Source organism: Asterias amurensis, chromosome 22, assembly GCF_032118995.1.
Source record: "Asterias amurensis chromosome 22, ASM3211899v1".
In the NCBI taxonomy this organism is placed as follows: Eukaryota; Metazoa; Echinodermata; class Asteroidea; order Forcipulatida; family Asteriidae; genus Asterias; species Asterias amurensis.
Window position 1 is genome coordinate 5,144,652 of NC_092669.1, and position 17,286 is coordinate 5,161,937.

Below are 17,286 nucleotides of genomic sequence, written 5' to 3' on the forward strand. Positions count from 1 at the left end.
TCATAAAGACAACATATTTTGTTTGTGCATTTCTCATTAATCTTACTGTCTTTTAAGAACGTGTAGCTACATAAAGTAGGTAATGACTTTAAACTGAGCTATCGGTGGGCAGTTTGAATTGAAATACTTGGCGGTCACCTTTAAAAGAAATAACAAAACTAACAAATACAGAGGCCCTCGACCTCCTTTTTTTTTTTTACGCGGACGACCAACCTTGTTTTTTTTTTATCTTGGCCTAACACAACTCCAGGGCCAGGTTATAATAATAGCCTGAACACCTGACGTCACACGCCGATGCTCATCAAAGACGGGGGCCCAGAGGGCCAATAATGCTTGTAAAGAAAATCAACCCAAAAGTATTACACATTACTACGGTGGCTGATCTCCGCCAACAAATAAACACCCTTTAGTAGGGCGTTATAACGCCCTAAATTAGGGCGTTATAACGCCCTAATTTTACGGCGTTATAACGCCCTATTATGCCCTAAATTACGGCGTTATAATGCCCTAATTGAAGGGCGTTATAACGCCCTACTGAAAAGGTGTTTATTTGTTGGCGGAGATCAGCCACCGTACATTACACATACATTAAAAATGAACGATATTGTGTGACTGCAAATGCAATTGCTATACATTACAATACCTTAAAGGAACACGTTGCCTTGGGTCGGTCGAGTTGGTCTGTGAAAAACGTTTGTAACTGTTTGTTATAAAATGCATATGATTAGAAAGATATGTTAAAAGTAGAATAATAATGATCCACACAAGTTTCACTCGAAATTGCGTGGTTTTCCTTTTACCTCGTCGACAAACACGGCCGGCCATTTAGGGGAGTCAAGTTTTTGACTCCCATAAATGGTCGACCGTGTTAGTTCGCAAAGTAAAAGGAAAACCATGATCGAGGCAAATGTGTGTGGATCATTGTATTTTACTTTAAAACACCTTTCTAACCATATTTATGCATTTTATAACACACGGTTACAAACGCTTTTCAAAGACCCACTCGACCGATCAAAGGCAACGTGTTCTTCTAACTGCACCCTCGCTTCGATGCACATTGGTTTGCATAGAGCTATATGTATGATGCCAAATGCTCCCTGCGCGCTATAATACTCCTTTATGCATACTTTACAAAGAGTTAGTCATTCTCTTCCTAATGCATGCCAAAGAGAGTTGATAAATTACAAGGTAGATTAGTTTGGCTCTGGTTGTTCGAGATGGAGGTTTTGGGAATGGATGTGTCGGTGACTTGGGTGTTAGTTATCGGACTGATAACTCTGACTGCTTGGTGAGTGGTACTGCTCATATACGTATTATGTTTAAAGACACTGACCACTCTTCTCATTTGGTGTATCTCAACATATGCATACAATAACAAACCTGTGAAAATTTGAGCTCAATTGGTGGTCGAAGTTTCGAGATATTAATGAAAGAAAAAACACCCTTGTCACACGAAGTTGTGGGCTTTCAGATAGTTGATTTCGAGACCTCAAAATACTAAGCTTGAGGTCTCGAAATCAAATTCGTGGAAACTGCCTCTTTCTCGAAAACTACGTCACATCAGAGGGAGCCGTTTCTCACAATGTTTTATACTATCAACCTGTCCCCATTACTCGTAATACCAAGTAAGGTTGTATGCCAATAATTAATTTGAGTAATTACCAATAGTGTTCACTGCCTTTAAAGGCATCGGTATATTCGAACGTACGGGGGAAGATTAGGGTCTACCCGTGGAGGCTAATCGAATACACCCTATGATGGTGGGGCCTCAATAAGGGTTATGCAGCTCTATTGATAGACACTTTGTTGATATCTGTTTATGGGTTCTTTATTCGCTATACAGTTTTGTTAACTTAATTGGATTGGAATTAAAGTGAATTGTTCCATTAACATGACTGCATTTGCTTGTAATTTGCTTGTAAAAAATACTATCCTTTTTTTATTCACTACCCTATGTGTTCAATAGGCCATTTTGAGATGATAGCAGTGTTCTGTTAACTTGATTTGATAATTAAGTTATTTGAACTGGGTTACCCATGAAACAGGGAGCACACTGTTCCGTGTGTACATGACTAGGGTCATGCAGCTCCAGTATAGCCTTTTTGAGGTATGGCGGACACATTGGGTGCGGTACGTTCGAATAGCTTTGACGTCAATCTAGGGGCTCACCCGGTCCAGCCCCAGGTGCCCTGCGTGTATGGTGACCCGAGGTGCATGATTTCACCACGAGAGGGCGAGTGTGATCCCTCGAGTAGCTCTTGTCATCCAGGGGCTCACCCGAGTGAGCACTGCGAGGTCGACCCAGGGAATCTTATCGAACGCACTCTATATGAGTGCATTGTTTGGTTTGGGTGTCTACACAAATTAACCAAATAAAACCAAAGTGCCGTTAAAATGTGTCCACCTTATCTCAGAAGGCTTATTGGCTTGAATTAGCCTTTTAGAGATGAGTGCACTGTATGGTTTGGGTATATACAGACAAGTTTACTCTAAACCAAGTTTTGTGTTATACTAATGGGTGCGTTCTTTTAGCTTCACTGGGTCATCCTCAGTCTGCCCCGGTGCGTTCAAATAGCCTTTAACGTCATTCCAGGGGCTCACCCAGGTCAGCGCTCAGTGACCTGCTTGTGGAGTGGGTCACTTGGGGGCTGGCCCCACAGGTAAACGACGTCACTACGAGAGCGGTGAGTGGTTGTTCGTTTAGCTCTTTATAGAAAGGTTTGTGGTAACACCATGCAATGACTATCTCTAATGAGTTGGGGTGGTTCTGAAAAGAACCGTTGGTTTCAACTCGACGTTTCCGTCAGTATGCTCTGATCGTCTTCTGGAGATAACCTTTCTATATCGTATTTCCACCATGCAAAGTTTCAAATCCTACTTTTAGCTCTTGTCAGGGGCTCACCCGAGTGAGCACCGCGGGGTAGACCCAGGGAAGCTAAACAAACGCACCCAATGTGTCCACTACCATCTCAAAATGGCCTATTGATTTCCTTACTGAGTTTATGAAAACTGAAGGACTCTTGTAGATTGTACAGTGGACAAATGGTGGCCCAGTCAATATGGCAAGAAAATCGATCATAAATACCTCAGACCGTTTCGCTATTCCTATTGGTGGAGAGCGCGTCACGTGGGTGTGTATAAACCTTTGTTTATGACCGGTAAAAGTGTTAATTCATTGGCGTGACACGCGACCTTGCACCTGTTGATATTAGACAGTTTCTTCATTCCTATTGGTCGAAAGCAACAGCTGAAACACTTGTGCCACGATACGCGCCACGCGCACAGCATTCCCTTATAAGGAGTTGTTTACAAGAGGGCGGCGGAGGGCTTTACCATTTCATAGCTGGAGGGGTGTTGTGTTGAAAGAAATCATTTAACAATTTTAATTTTTGCATTTATTTTACTTTTTGACCAAAAAGTGATGATGTTTTTGACCGAAAAGGTATTTATGAATGGGAATCAAAGTGTGTTGAATCGGTTTCCAACTAGGGGTATAAACCCGCCGAGGCCTGGTTCTTTAAGAACCAGGGGCCAATTTCATAGAGCTGCTTAAGCAAAAGCACGAAAATAGCTCGCTTATTTTACACATGTTACTGGCCCGCATAAAGTATGTGGCTCCATTGAAGAAGGCACTGCCAACACTTGATAACCACAAGATATACAACAGTATCTCAGTTTGCATAACCCCTGTATGAAAACAAGAAGAAACCATACAAGCACTCTTCTTATAGCATGTGCACATTTACGAGTAGGGCCTACTTTGGGTTTTAACCTAAAGGCACAGGATAGGCATTCATATGGTTATTGTCAAACAACATATAATTATTCTGATTTTGGGTAAAATCTGTGAAAAAGAAACTATCGTTTTAATAGTCATCGAAGTTGCAAGAGATGAAAGAAAAAAGTTGTTTGAAATAAGCGTGTGTACTTTCAGATGCCTAAAAAGGCTTCAGGCCTGAAATTTTAAGAGGTTAGTTATTTTATGCATCTATGTTGGGATACACTAGGTGAAAAGAGCTGGTCTTTGACAATTACCAAAGGTGGCCATGACAGTGTCTTTACTTCACACAGATTGTGCATTCAATCAAATGGGAACCCCTCCATTTGGAATCCCAAACGATCCGTATGCATTTTTTTTCTGTACATCAAAATTACCACTTTTCATTGAAGCATTTAACTGTGTTTCCATTATCGATTCCAAAAGGGAATCCTTAAAGCCAGTGGACACTATTGGTATTTACTCAAAATAATTATTAGCATAAAACCTTTATTGGTGATGAGTAATGGGTAGAGGTTGGTGGTATAAAACATTGTGAGAAACAGCTCCCTCTGAAGTGCCATAGTTTTGGAGAAAGAAGTAATTTTCCACGAGTTTGATTTCGAGACCTCAAGTTTAGAACATGAGGTCTCGAAATCAACCATCTAAACGCACACAACTTCATGTGACAAGGGTGTTTTCTTTTTTCTTCTTCATTATTATCTCGCAACTTTGATGACAGATTGAGCTAACATTTTCACAGGTTTGTTATTCTATGCATATGTTGAGATACACTAACTATGAAGGCTAGTCTATGACAATTAACAATAGTGTCCACTGCCTTTAAACAAAAATCATGAACTTTTTTTAGAATGGCAATTCTAGAATACGGGGGGGGGGGGGGGGGGTTGCGTCCCGTATACACATTTCCTTTGCACAGAGCTGCTGAAAGTGCTGAACAAATTTCTGCTATACTAGCAGGACACCAGTCATAGACTGCACATGAGGAGTGGCATTATTTTGGGGGCTGGTTACCATACTGGTAAGCGTAATTTGGTTGTGCTTGCCCATGGTTTGTGCTAAAATAACCAGCTTTATTTGAAATAGGGCCTTGGTGTTGCAAACTCTTTTTATTTTCGATTCTACGTGTGACTAAAACAAACTTTTTCGTTGAGTACTTTTTGAAACAACACAAACCATTTACATAGTATGCAATTATTATTATTTGCATTAAAATTTTTGTTTCTTCTAGGTACGATTGGTGGAGTCATCACTACTTCCAGCGACTGGGTATTCCCGTTGCTGACTATATCCCCATCTTTGGGAATTTACTCCAATGGCGATATGTACGTTTCTTTTTAACCTATACCCCTGCTAAATTATTATCCCTTTCAAATGACGTCACTAGCTTAAAGGCAGTGGACATTGCAGGTAATTACTCAAAATATTTATTAGCATAACATTTTACTTGGTAACGAGTAATGGGGAGAGGTTGATAGTGAGAGAAAACGGCTCCCTCTGAAGTAACGTAGTTTCGAGAAAGAAGTAATTTTCCACGAATTTGATTTCGAGACCTCGGAATTAGATGAGGTCTCGAATCAACTTGCATCTGAAGGCACACAACTTCGTGTGACAAGGTTGTTGTTTTCTTCCGTTATTATCTCGCAACTTCGACGACCAATTGCGCTCAAATTTTCACATATTACCAATAGTGCCCACTGTCTTCAACAAGTAAAGGCACAGTGTCTTTAAACAGTGCCCCCGACTGAGGTCAAATGAAGACCCACCAATAACTGATGAAAGATCTGAGTGGCGTTTTGCACGTTTCCATTGTTTTTACCTCTGCATTTGTTTTCTGCAAGGTATTGGTTTATGTATACACATTTACATCCGATTTAACTGCGAATCTTAAAATGGCAATGTGAGGTCTGGAATATAATGCAAGAAAAAACCACCCTTGTTGCACTTTGTCTGAAGTCTCTTTATCAGATTCAAATATTTTCGTGAGAAATTATCTATTTTTCAAAAACTATTTACACGTTACTCCCGGAGAGTTGTGTCGCACAATGTTGTACAATACTATCATCATTTCTCATTAATACCAAGTACGTTTTTGTGCCAACTTATATTTTGTAGTAATTACCAAATGTGTTCAGTGGCGTTGCTTTGGTGCTTTTTAACTATATCTGTGAATAAGAGTCAACATTACTTGAATAGACCTTTATAATGGTGTCGCCATAATATTGTTTTTACTCCATACAAATCGGTGTGACCAAATTGAGGTTCGAGGGGGGGGGGGGGGGGGGGCAGTCTGAGGGCCCTTTGTACCGAAAATAGATTTTGAACTATGATTGCCGTCTTGTATTCAGGGAACATCACAAAGATTGCAGCAAGGTGATAAAGTTTTATGAATCTTGAACCAATTCCCATGTAAACCATCAAAGACTCTTAACTAAGTATTTTGTGTTTTGGATCAACAGGGGTTTCATCAAACTTTTGCCGATTTTGCGAAGAAGTACGGCAAAGTTTTTGGGTAAGACATCAACGAATCGTAATTTGGTTTGTCTATTAATGTGTGACAATATTAACTAAAGGTTAAACTTACTCATACTCCAAAACATGTTTCTATGAATTCTTATTACATTTTGCTTTTTTAAAACAAATCATAAAAGAATTGAATGACCTTTTTACATTTATCATTATATTTAAAAGTAGGTTTTTATTGAACCTTGGCATAACTTTAAAAAAAAAATATATATATATATATATAAATAATATATAAGATCATGCAACTCCGGCAGGTTTACTGAGAACGAAAACTTCAATGAAAGACTTACTTTCTCTTTTCTTTTCAGAATGTATGAATTTAGGAAACCAGTTTTGATAGTAACCGATCCTGAGATCATCAGGAAAATGTGCATCAAGAATTTCTCCAGTTTCACCAATCGTAAGGTAGGCTTGCTGTTTGTATATGCCTATTGCGTACATATTGTTTCAATCGTCGGTTCTTCAATTGCTATTTTCTGCACATTTTGAAATAATGTTCATGTGAAGGTTGGAATTGTCATGGAGTTTGAGTGAGACTGATTGAAGCAAATGGTCAGTTATCAATCTCGTTCATGTAGCCAGGGTCCCTTGCTACAAAATTTACGAGCGTGGATTGTTTATTAAGTTATCACCATGCGTGACTCTGATTTTGTGAGTTAAAAAACTAACAACCCATGTGCGACATGAGAGTAATATGACGCGTTAATCCTGATCATCTTAGTTGGACAAGACAGCACCCACAATAGGATGCGCTGTGTGGTCGTTCAATAAACAAGGGTTCCTTTCACACTATGTTGTAGCCCACGTCCTTGCTCAAAACTTCCGCTGGTGTAAGATTTTGTCGTAGGTCCGGACCTCCGACAAAATGTAGTAATGTTTTTGGACAAGGTTTGACAAGGGACCCTACAGACTCCAAAAATTATTGTCCTTTCACACGAGGTGCATTTTGTAAAATAAGTAGGATTTGAAACTTTGCATGGTGGAGATAAGATATAGAAGAGTTTGCGGTAACACCATGTAATAACAATATAACGGTAATAACAATATAACCCAACGGTTCTTTTCAGAACCACCCCAACTCATTTAGAGATTGTTATTACATGGTGTTACCGCAAACTCTTCTATATTTTGTAAAATGTTACAACCATGCTACAATTTAGCAAGGGACCCGTACTAAGTTGCTCTCGTGTGAAAGGTGTTTCAAGTTTTAGACCATGTTTTGAATCCCTACATACTGTAAATGGAGATGTTTGTATTTCAATTAACATGTAGAAGTTTCAGCTTCATTACCGGTGTTTTTCAAGTTACTCTCGAAATCGAATTCGTGGAAAAATAATTCTTTCTCGAAAATTACGTTACTTCAGAGGGAGCCGTTTCTCACAATGTTTTCTAATATCAACCGCTCCCCATTACTCATTACCAAGTAAGGTTTTTTGCTAATAATTATTTTGAGTAATTACCAATAGTGTCCAATTCCTTTAAATGACTTGTTATCATTCCCTTGCAGACTTTACCATTGTGTCAGCAACCGAGAGACAAGGGTTTGACTCGACTCAAGGGCCAAGAATGGAAGGAAGTTCGTAACGTCGTCATGCCGTCTTTTAGTGCCTCTAAAATGCGTCTTGTAAGAATACAGCTTATAAGAAACATTACAAGATCAATATCTCATAGATCCATGTTCTGCAGTAGTGCTAGTGACAATTTACAAACAAAACGTAAAGGGTTTGGTCCTTTTTTTTGTAACACTGTGTCCACAGATTTACATTAAACTTAAGAAGATAATGATGGTAGAAAGTTCCCCTACAAATATTTTGCTGAGGTGATGTTGTTTTTGAGAAATTGGTAAAAACTTTCACAATTATTTTTCTTAAATACCCCCACGTGATGCGCTCTCCACCAATAGGAATAGCGAAACTGTCTGAGGTATAATATGAATGAATGTTTAATCTCCCCCAGATGTCTCCACTGATTAATGGTTGCGGCGATAGCTTGGTTGCAAATATCAACAAAGCACAGACTGGGGGGAAATCTGTCGACTGCAGAGAGTAAGTCCGATTGTGTTGTTTGCTGCCGTTTTCTTGTAAATGTATTTGTCTGTTGATTCTAACAGTATGAGGTATAATATTAATAAGAGAGTTTAAATTTGCATCGGTGATAAAAAATATTAATTGTTGTTTTTTACCCATTCACCGATGTGTGTTAGCACTGTATACTCGGTACTTTCCCGAGTTCTTCGAAAAAATAAAAATCACAGGTATGTTACTCGGGTGGGATTCGAATCCACGACCCTTGCAATTCTAGAGCAGTGTCTTACCAACTAGACTAACGAGGTTGCCCGGTAGCTAGAGGCAGTTCGAATTCTTTGTTTTGGCAGCGGGTATAAATTGTTGGCTCACCTACATGTGTTCGTCTGTCTTTGTTGTCCCTTGTCTTTGTCTCTGTGAGTCTTATATCCAGTGTCAATAGGTTGTAGTACAAAAGCCATGGCTTCACCCAATCCGAAGTTTTACCCCTTTGTCTTGTTAATAATGTTGGCTACTGTAACTGTCACTGTTAATTATTATGAAACACCAATATTATGTAACTTTTTTTATTTGAGGACAATACTGAAAAAAAAAATGTTTATTGAATTTAATTGATTTGAATTGTTGTTGCTTTGGTTCTTCTTTTTTTTTGCAAGTCGCCAGACACCTGGATGCCTGAAGGCCACTACAAACCAATTTTTTCCGTTGGGGCCGTTGCCACCCACTTCTGGTGCCGTTGCCACCCACTCTTGTGGCATGGCTGAAACAGGGTTGCCCCTTTTCAGTCCAAATTTTATGGTTGTAGGCTTGGTTGTCATTCCTCATAATACCAAATATGAATCACTCAAACTTTTATTTCGATTATAAATATGTGTGTTTGTACCAATCTATAGGATATTTGGTAGTTTCGCTATGGATGCAAGCGCATTGTGTGGATTCGGATTGGAAGTTGACTCCCAGAAAAACAAAGATGATCCTCTGGTTGAGCATGCAAGGAAGGCCGTCGATTTCTTCTTGTACAATCCAGCCAGGTTGATTTGTGGTAAGTATTGACAATGCGGGACTTTTGGTGTGCTTGGTGTTAATAGACTTGATTAAGTCCCATTCTCGTGTGAGAGGTCCCTAGGCATAATACTCCAACTTACTATAAAGAACACACGTAGCATACACACAGTACAGAGCGTGCTTGCCGTCAAAATGCAGAACAGGTTTTGGAACGCAGAGCATCACAAAACGGTAAAGTTGATGGTTACTTCTTTCTCGAAATCTACGTCACTTCAGAGGGAGCAGTGTCTAACAACATTTTATACATTCTCTTACCTTTTGTTATACTATCAACCTCTCCCCGTTACTCGTTACCAAGTAACAGGTTTTATGGTAATAATTATTTTGAGTAATATTACTAATAGTGTCCACTGCCTTTAATTAGCCTTCGAGAAAGAATCTGCTAAGGGGTCGAAACATTATGCCATTAACTATTTCTTATCTAACTTTTCAATTCACATTATTGTCGTTTCATTTGTACTGCTGATTAGGTATTTTCCCGATTCTTCGACCTATCTTCGACTACTTCGACTTTGGTGTTTTTGACAGCAAAGCTGTCGACTTCTTCACTGCATTAACGAACGACACTTGTAAACTTCGCAGACAAGAAGGAAAGTCCGCCTCCCAAGTAAGAAAGTGTCAAATAAATAACACAATCTTAAAAGGGTTTGGGTACTTTTTGTATGACACAAAACACAATGTCCATAGACTGACTTGGTAACGAGCATTGGAGAGCTGTTGATAGTATAAAACATTGTGGGAAACAACTGAAGTAACGTAGTTTTTGAGAAAGAGGTAATTTCTCACAAAAATAATAAAAGACTTCAAGCTAGAAGTCTATTAATCTATCTGAAAGTACACAAATTCGTCCAACAAGGGTGTTTTTTCTTTCATCATTTTCTCGCAACTTATGCTTATGATGGGATACACCAAGTGAGAACACTGGTCTTTGACAATTACCAAACGTGTACAGTGCCTTTAAACTTACACGTTTTACACGCATGGTCTTGGTCTTTGATGTGGTATTTGTCATGCTGGTCTTGGTCTTGCTATCGGGTGTCTCCGTCTTGACTATAACACTCGATCACCACAGGGCCAATTTCATTGAGCTCAAGCATAAATTATTGCTTTAGCAATTTTCTACTAAATGGACATGATACCAGTCACTGGTCTTGGTATCGGGTGTACCGTCTTGACTAAAACACTGGTCACCACAGGGCCCAATTTCATTGAGCTTAAGCATACATTATTGCTTAGCAATTTTCTACTTTTAGTAGAAATGGACAGGATACCAGTCACAAATTATACATGGGACATGGTAATTTAGCGGCTGGTAACCTTTTTCTGATCAGCAAAAATGTTGTTGTACTAAACTGTTTTGTTGTTAATGCTGAAGCGGCTCTATGAAATTGAGCTCAGAAATAATTATTGTGTTTACTTGTAAAAATTCACAATTATTTATCTTTTGTTCTTGTACAGCGGATTGATATACTTCAGTTGATGCTTAATGCTCATGGTGAAACAGGGGACGAGCGGACAGTTCCTGCCAAAGAGGGCGCTTCGACACGTAGGGCTCTAACAGCTGATGAGATTTTAGCTCAGGTGACTTTTAGCATAGATTTAAATATCTGTCTTTAAAGGAACTGGGACACCATGGGTTATTGTCAAAGATCAATATTCTTAATTACAAAGTTATTGTAACTTTTCAGTAAAATATTTGAATTGATTTCGAGACCTCATGCGTGAGGTCTCGAAATCAAGTATCTGAAAGCACACAACCGGTGAAAGGGTGTTTTTTCTTTCATTATTATCTCGCAACTTTGACGACCAATTGAGTTCAAGTTTTCACAGATTTGTACTCAAAATGTTGAAATACCCTTGTCTTTGACAGGTTAGCAAAGGTGTCCAGTGTCTTTAACAAAAGTGAAATTTGGTACGCTGTACATAAAAAGAACAGAATTATGATATACCTGGCAAAGCAGTGAATGAAAAGAAAACTATTTTACAAAGTAAGAGATATTTACTTTTGAAAGAGCCTTAAAATATATGGTTCAATTATTTGTTTTTTCCCGCCTTTTGTTTTTAAGAGCATCATATTTTTCTTTGCTGGATACGAAACCGTAAGCGCTCTTCTGATCTTCGTTACCTACGCGATGGCTACAAACCCAGACATCCAAGTAAAACTCCATGCAGAAATTGACGAGAGCGCCCCCACGCGGGACAGCCTGAACTATGACATCATCTTCAAGATGGAGTACCTTGATAAGGTGGTCAGTGAAACTCTTCGCATGTATCCTCCAGGAGCTGTGTAAGAACATGTATTTTAAAGACGAATTTACCCTTGAACGTCTTAAACAAATTGTTAAGTATTACTATTATTATAACTATTGTGGTTTTTTTTCAAGCTCTAGCTTTTTTGTAAAGATTCTTTGTGAGCTTTAAAAATTAAATCGACATTAAAATGTAGTTTTTCTTCTCCAGATTTGATCGCTTTTGTAACGAAACCGTTACCTATAAAGGTCTCACAATAGAAAAGGGAGTTACCATCATGGTAAGCGTCTGGACAATTCATCACAACGAGGAGTACTGGCCAAACCCATTCAAGTTCGATCCCGAAAGGTACACAGTAATCCAGTGCTTCCCTTCCTTTCAACCACGTCCGCATTTGAATGCTCACAAGATATTCCAATTATAACAACTGTTACATTTTCGAAACTGCGTCTTGACCTTGTGGTCTTTCCTCCCGATTGAGCCCCGTAGTAAAGCACACTTCTTCATTTATAGAGCCGGAAGCCATAGCCTTATCCGTGGTTTCGGAAAGGGCCAACTTTAAAAAGTTGAATTAACTAGTGAGCGTTCAAATGCGGACGTGTTTGAAAAGATTGAAATCAGGTAGTATATAAACTGATCCACGTTTTGACCATGTTACTGTACATTACACCACGATTTATTCGGTCCACACTTGACAGAACTCGTCAAAAAGCTTGCAGGTAAGCTGGGCCTTTGATTCATGAATGTCATTATAACAAAATCTGTTGCATTATCTGCATATCATTTCGTATATTTCTACGGCCGTGATTGAATAGACTGATGATTGTATATTTTTTTTTTCGTTTTTACTGTCCAACTCAAATCTTATTGTACTGTTTATCAACCAAACAGGTTTAGTCCGGAGAACAAAGAGTCCATACAACCGTGTACTTACATACCGTTTGGTGTTGGACCTCGAAACTGTGCGGGAATGAGGTACGCCTTACTGGTTACCAAAATGGCGTTGCTTCGTGTCATGCAAAACTTCCGGTTTGAGGTCAGTCCGGAAACTCAAGTAAGTGGTTTTGGTTTTGGGTAATTGATACTATCAGCATTCATTATTGTTATGCGATGCGAGGATCATGACCAAGATGGAGGCCGCATAATGATGGTCTATTATAATGTGTGTACAACTTTCCGGGTCATCCTGACCCAGAATGAGTCAGGCCCCTGGAACCTAGACCTGACTCAAGTCCAAATTCCGTGCCATCGGTCTGCATTCCCCAACCTGTTCCACAGTTTGGTGGCGAGCGCGCACTGCTAAACGGATTATTTGGTTACAGTAGTGTGATTGGCGCGATATGCTAATTACAGACCTCTCACACGAGAACAGGACTTGAATCAACTCTATCAGGAATCCGGGTCAATTCTGACCAGCTGGAGTTCAAGGCAGGATAAAGCAGCTGTTCCATTTACCGATAAAATGTTAAACTTATTGCATGTCGGCACATGTCAGCTACTGCCAGTAGAGGTTAATAATAAAAGAATTGTCTTCCAATGTTTCAATCATGTTTTAAAATAAACTGTATACATGAATTGATGTAAATGCCTTTACCCGTTTATTTATAATCTCTATTCTCATAACTATGTTTTTTGTTTTTGTATTTGATGAATGTCGTCTGTTTGTGCTTAATTTATACTTTCTCAAAAATGCGTTTGTGTTTGTGTAGGCCTAGTGAGTTAGCCCGGTTTTTTTTCGGGTTTTTTTTAAATTAAAAACCATTAACAGTAATAAATATATATCCACTCTGTATTCCAGATCCCTCTTCCACTGGGCAGAGTTGGTTTGGCACCAAAGAATCTGTTTGTGCGAATGGTTCCACGAAAGAAGTAACTACACCAATTATAGTCAGCGAGGGAAATGTTTGCGTTTCTTAAGGCCGGTTTATAGTCTGTCGCGCGATGGTCGCGCGACGGAAATCTTGCGCGTAATCCTAAGACTGAGCACCTAAAAACCGTGTCTTTTTATGATCGCGCGTCTAGATTTCCGACGCCCGACCATCGCGCGACCGACTATAACTCGGTCTTAATGCAAGGAGTGGTCTATACGCTAATCGAACGGTCACTCACTCTCTCGTGGTGACGTCATGCACCTCGGCCCAGCCCCAAGTGACCCGTTCAACAAGCAGGCACTTGGGGTTGACCTGGGTGAGCCCCTGGAATGACGTCAAATATAACAATTATTATGGGAGGTATTCAGTACATAGAAATGTATAACATCAAAAGCGCATAATGTATACAACATTAATTTAATGTTAAAGACACTGGACACTATTGGTAAATGTCAAAGACGTGTCTTCACAGTTGATGTATCTCAACATATGCATACAATAACAAACCTGTGAAAATTTGAGCTCAATCGGTCGTCGAAGTTGCGAGGTAATAATGTAAGAATAAACACCCTTGTCACACGAAGGTGGGTGATTTCAGATGCTTGACTTCAAGACCTCAAATTCTAAATCTGAGGTCTCGAAATCAAATCCGTGGAAAATTACCTCTTTCTCGTTACCAAGTAAGGTTTCATGCTAATAATTATTTTGAGTCGTTACCACTGCCTTTAAAGAAATCACATCAACTGTCAAATTAATCTTCACGCCATTATTGACATTTTGAATGTTTTCACACTACCGAATGCTTGTTATTTATTAACTACGTTATCGTATTATGATCCAACAGGGATTATTCTCGATTTTGAGAACAAGTATGGCAAAGTTTACGGGTAAGTCAAACTAAAACATAGTTATGAAAGAATCTAATGCTGACTAATGTGTTGCATATTTCTTGAACCTCCCACTATGTTTTGTAATGAAAATTAAATCCCAAATTTCCAATTCTACTTCTAAAAGATTTAAAGGTTTTTGTTCCGTTTTCTTCGTCAACGTGCATCTAATTTGCCTTCAATAGATCGAATCATAGAGCATCTACAATGCAGTTTTCCCCTTGCCCTTAGGTGAGTCCCAGACCCCATTTCGTAATTCGTATCACATTTGCGTTCGCAGGAAGTATGAAGGCTTCGCGCTCTTTCGGTCGCAGAATTCATCTTGTGCGAATTTTGCCCATCTGGGTCACGAGAGAATAGTGAAAAACCGATTACAAATTTTGCATTTTATCTATGCCAAAATAAAAATGAATAAAACGCTCACTGATAAACTCCAAACGCGAAGTTAGATTACTTTATTTCTCATCATGTATGACATTTCAGACAGAAATATTTCAAGGGATGTTTTCAACTATCATCATCATTTAATGATTTACAAAAAACTACACCGTGTAAGTTTTATGTAAATCTGTGAGCTTCACGATGTTTGTTTCTTACCAATTCTGTAACGTTCCTTTAAAACATTGTAAAGAACTAGCCTGGCGAATATGCACAGAAAGACTATTCTAAAGGATTTGTTGTGACATAAAAAAAAATAACAAGTTGAAAAAGTAGTTGAAAGCAATGACTTTTGAGATGATCGCAAAGTCCGAGTAGGTAATTAAAGTTGAGCAAGTTTAGATAAATTAGCAGGAGATTGACACGTTTGAACTTTGAAAGTAAATTTAATAGACTGTACGAACTTATGTCAGGGTGTGTTTTGTAGTGAGGGCCATCAAATAGTTGTGTGTGCACTTAAAGGCGGTGGTAATTGCTCCAAATAATTATTAGCACAAAACCTTACTTGGTGACGAGTAATGGGGAGAGGTTGATGGTATAAATTATTGTTGGAAACAGCTCCCTTTGAAGTGACATAGTTTTCGAGAATGAAGTGATTTTCTACGAGTTTGATTTCGAGACTCTAGAATTATTTTGAGGTCTCGAAATCAACCATCTAAATGCACACAACTTCGTGTGACAAGGGTGTTTTTTCTTTTATTTATCTCGCAACTTCGACGACCAATTAAGCTCAAATTTTCACAGGTTTGTTATTTTATGCATAATGTTGAGGTACACTAAGTGAGAAGACTGGTCTTTGACAATTAGTGTTCAGCGTCTTTAACATTGTTGATTAACTTACCTTTTGTTTATCAATAAACTTGTTTATCAATAAACACGAGTTGAGACATGTTTAAGAGGGGATTAATTTCAAGTGCCTATGCGATTAAGTACATCATCTCGCCTATACGTCTATATAGAATACAAAAGATAATTTATCTGAGACTCAAAGTCGATATTTGAACACGAAAATATTTATTTAAACTGTTACCTGCGTGAGAAATATTGTGTCACTGCGTGTGTACATAAGTGTGAATTGTTTTGTTGTTGAGCTCACCCATTACAAACTGTACACTATAAACATACAGACAACTAGACTGGATTCAAGTACCGTTCTCGTGAGAGAGGCTACAATCCCAGCCAAAGTGCTTTGGCCACCCATTCCTAACGTCATATGAAATAATTCCCTGTCCATTTCCCCTTCCCATTGAGAATAAAAAGATTGTCACCCGCCCCGCGCATTGTTGACTGTAACGCAGAAGACGATTGGCAATTGGAACCAACATTAAAGGCAGTGGACACTATTGGTAATCACTCAAAATAATTATAAGCATTAAACCTCATTAATTTTAGTAACGAGTAATGGGGAGAGGTTGATAGTATAAAACATTGTGAGAAACGGCTCCCTCTGAAGTAACATAGTTTTCGAGAAAGAAGTAATTTTCCACGAATTTGATTTCGAGACCTCAAGTTTAGAACTTGAGGTCTCGAAAATCAAGCATCTGAAAGCACACAACTTCGTGTGACAAGGGTGTTTTTTTCTTTCATAGTTATCTCGCAACTTTGGCGACCAATCGAGCTGAAATTTTCACAGGTTTGTTATTTTATGCATATGGTGAGATACAAGTGAGAAGACTGGTCTTTGACAATTACCAAGAGTGTCCACTGTCTTCAAAACGGGGCAGGGGGCCCAACGAGATATGGCCGGCAGTTATAGGTCCCTACCCTAGGCATTATCGCGCCAACTATAGCAAACACGCCGACAGTGCGCGCTCACCGTCAAAATGTAGTCCCGTGCGGATCAGGTTTGGGGGGGGGGAGCGGAGAATCACAAAACAATTGTTTTCTGGTGATGGCACGGGATTGGGACTTGAGTCAAGTCTAACAGACACTGCGAGCCAGGTGCAATATTTATGAGGATGTACCACTCGGCAAACTGTACTTATTGGTATACAAGATTAAAGATAACAGCCTGTTTTTAAAAAACTCAACGAACACAAAACCAAGCGAACATTTTACGACCACTCCTTGTTAAACCTACAATATGTCAGCCATTTTTTGGCTGAATAAAGGTGTTTACTTTTGAGGAGAACAAAATATACATTCCAATTTACAGTCCTCACCTGCTAACGAAATAAGTTTATGTTGGCGTTTTAATACCATTTCGTACAAAAAGAATCCATAAACTCGTTTGTGGCAGCCGAAAACAAAATAGTAGTCAATGTGTTCAAAAGTAAACATGTTAGGTGACGCAAATATTCTTAAACTGTACTTCTAACTGAGAGTGTAACTATTGTTACTAATCTAAAAGTATTTCAAATTATTTGAATAGTACAAACAATAGGTAAATGTATAATCTATAAAATTTTGAAACTTAAAAACGTGAATATAACTTGTGGTACATTTTT

At 38.8% G+C, this 17,286-nt stretch overlaps 1 protein-coding gene across 1 annotated transcript; it reads left to right on the top strand.

Moving 5' to 3' along the window:
- The first annotated feature begins 1,155 nt into the window (after positions 1-1,155).
- Positions 1,156-15,541, top strand: LOC139953708 (cytochrome P450 3A24-like). The gene is made up of 13 exons (XM_071953231.1): positions 1,156-1,288; positions 5,010-5,103; positions 6,238-6,290; positions 6,613-6,709; positions 7,812-7,928; positions 8,261-8,349; positions 9,222-9,370; positions 9,864-10,000; positions 10,852-10,974; positions 11,460-11,680; positions 11,854-11,991; positions 12,535-12,697; positions 13,442-15,541. The coding sequence occupies exons 1-13, from the start codon at positions 1,161-1,163 to the stop codon at positions 13,514-13,516; spliced, it is 1,584 nt and encodes a 527-aa protein (XP_071809332.1). The 5' UTR covers positions 1,156-1,160; the 3' UTR covers positions 13,517-15,541.
- Positions 15,542-17,286: the final 1,745 nt, after the last annotated feature.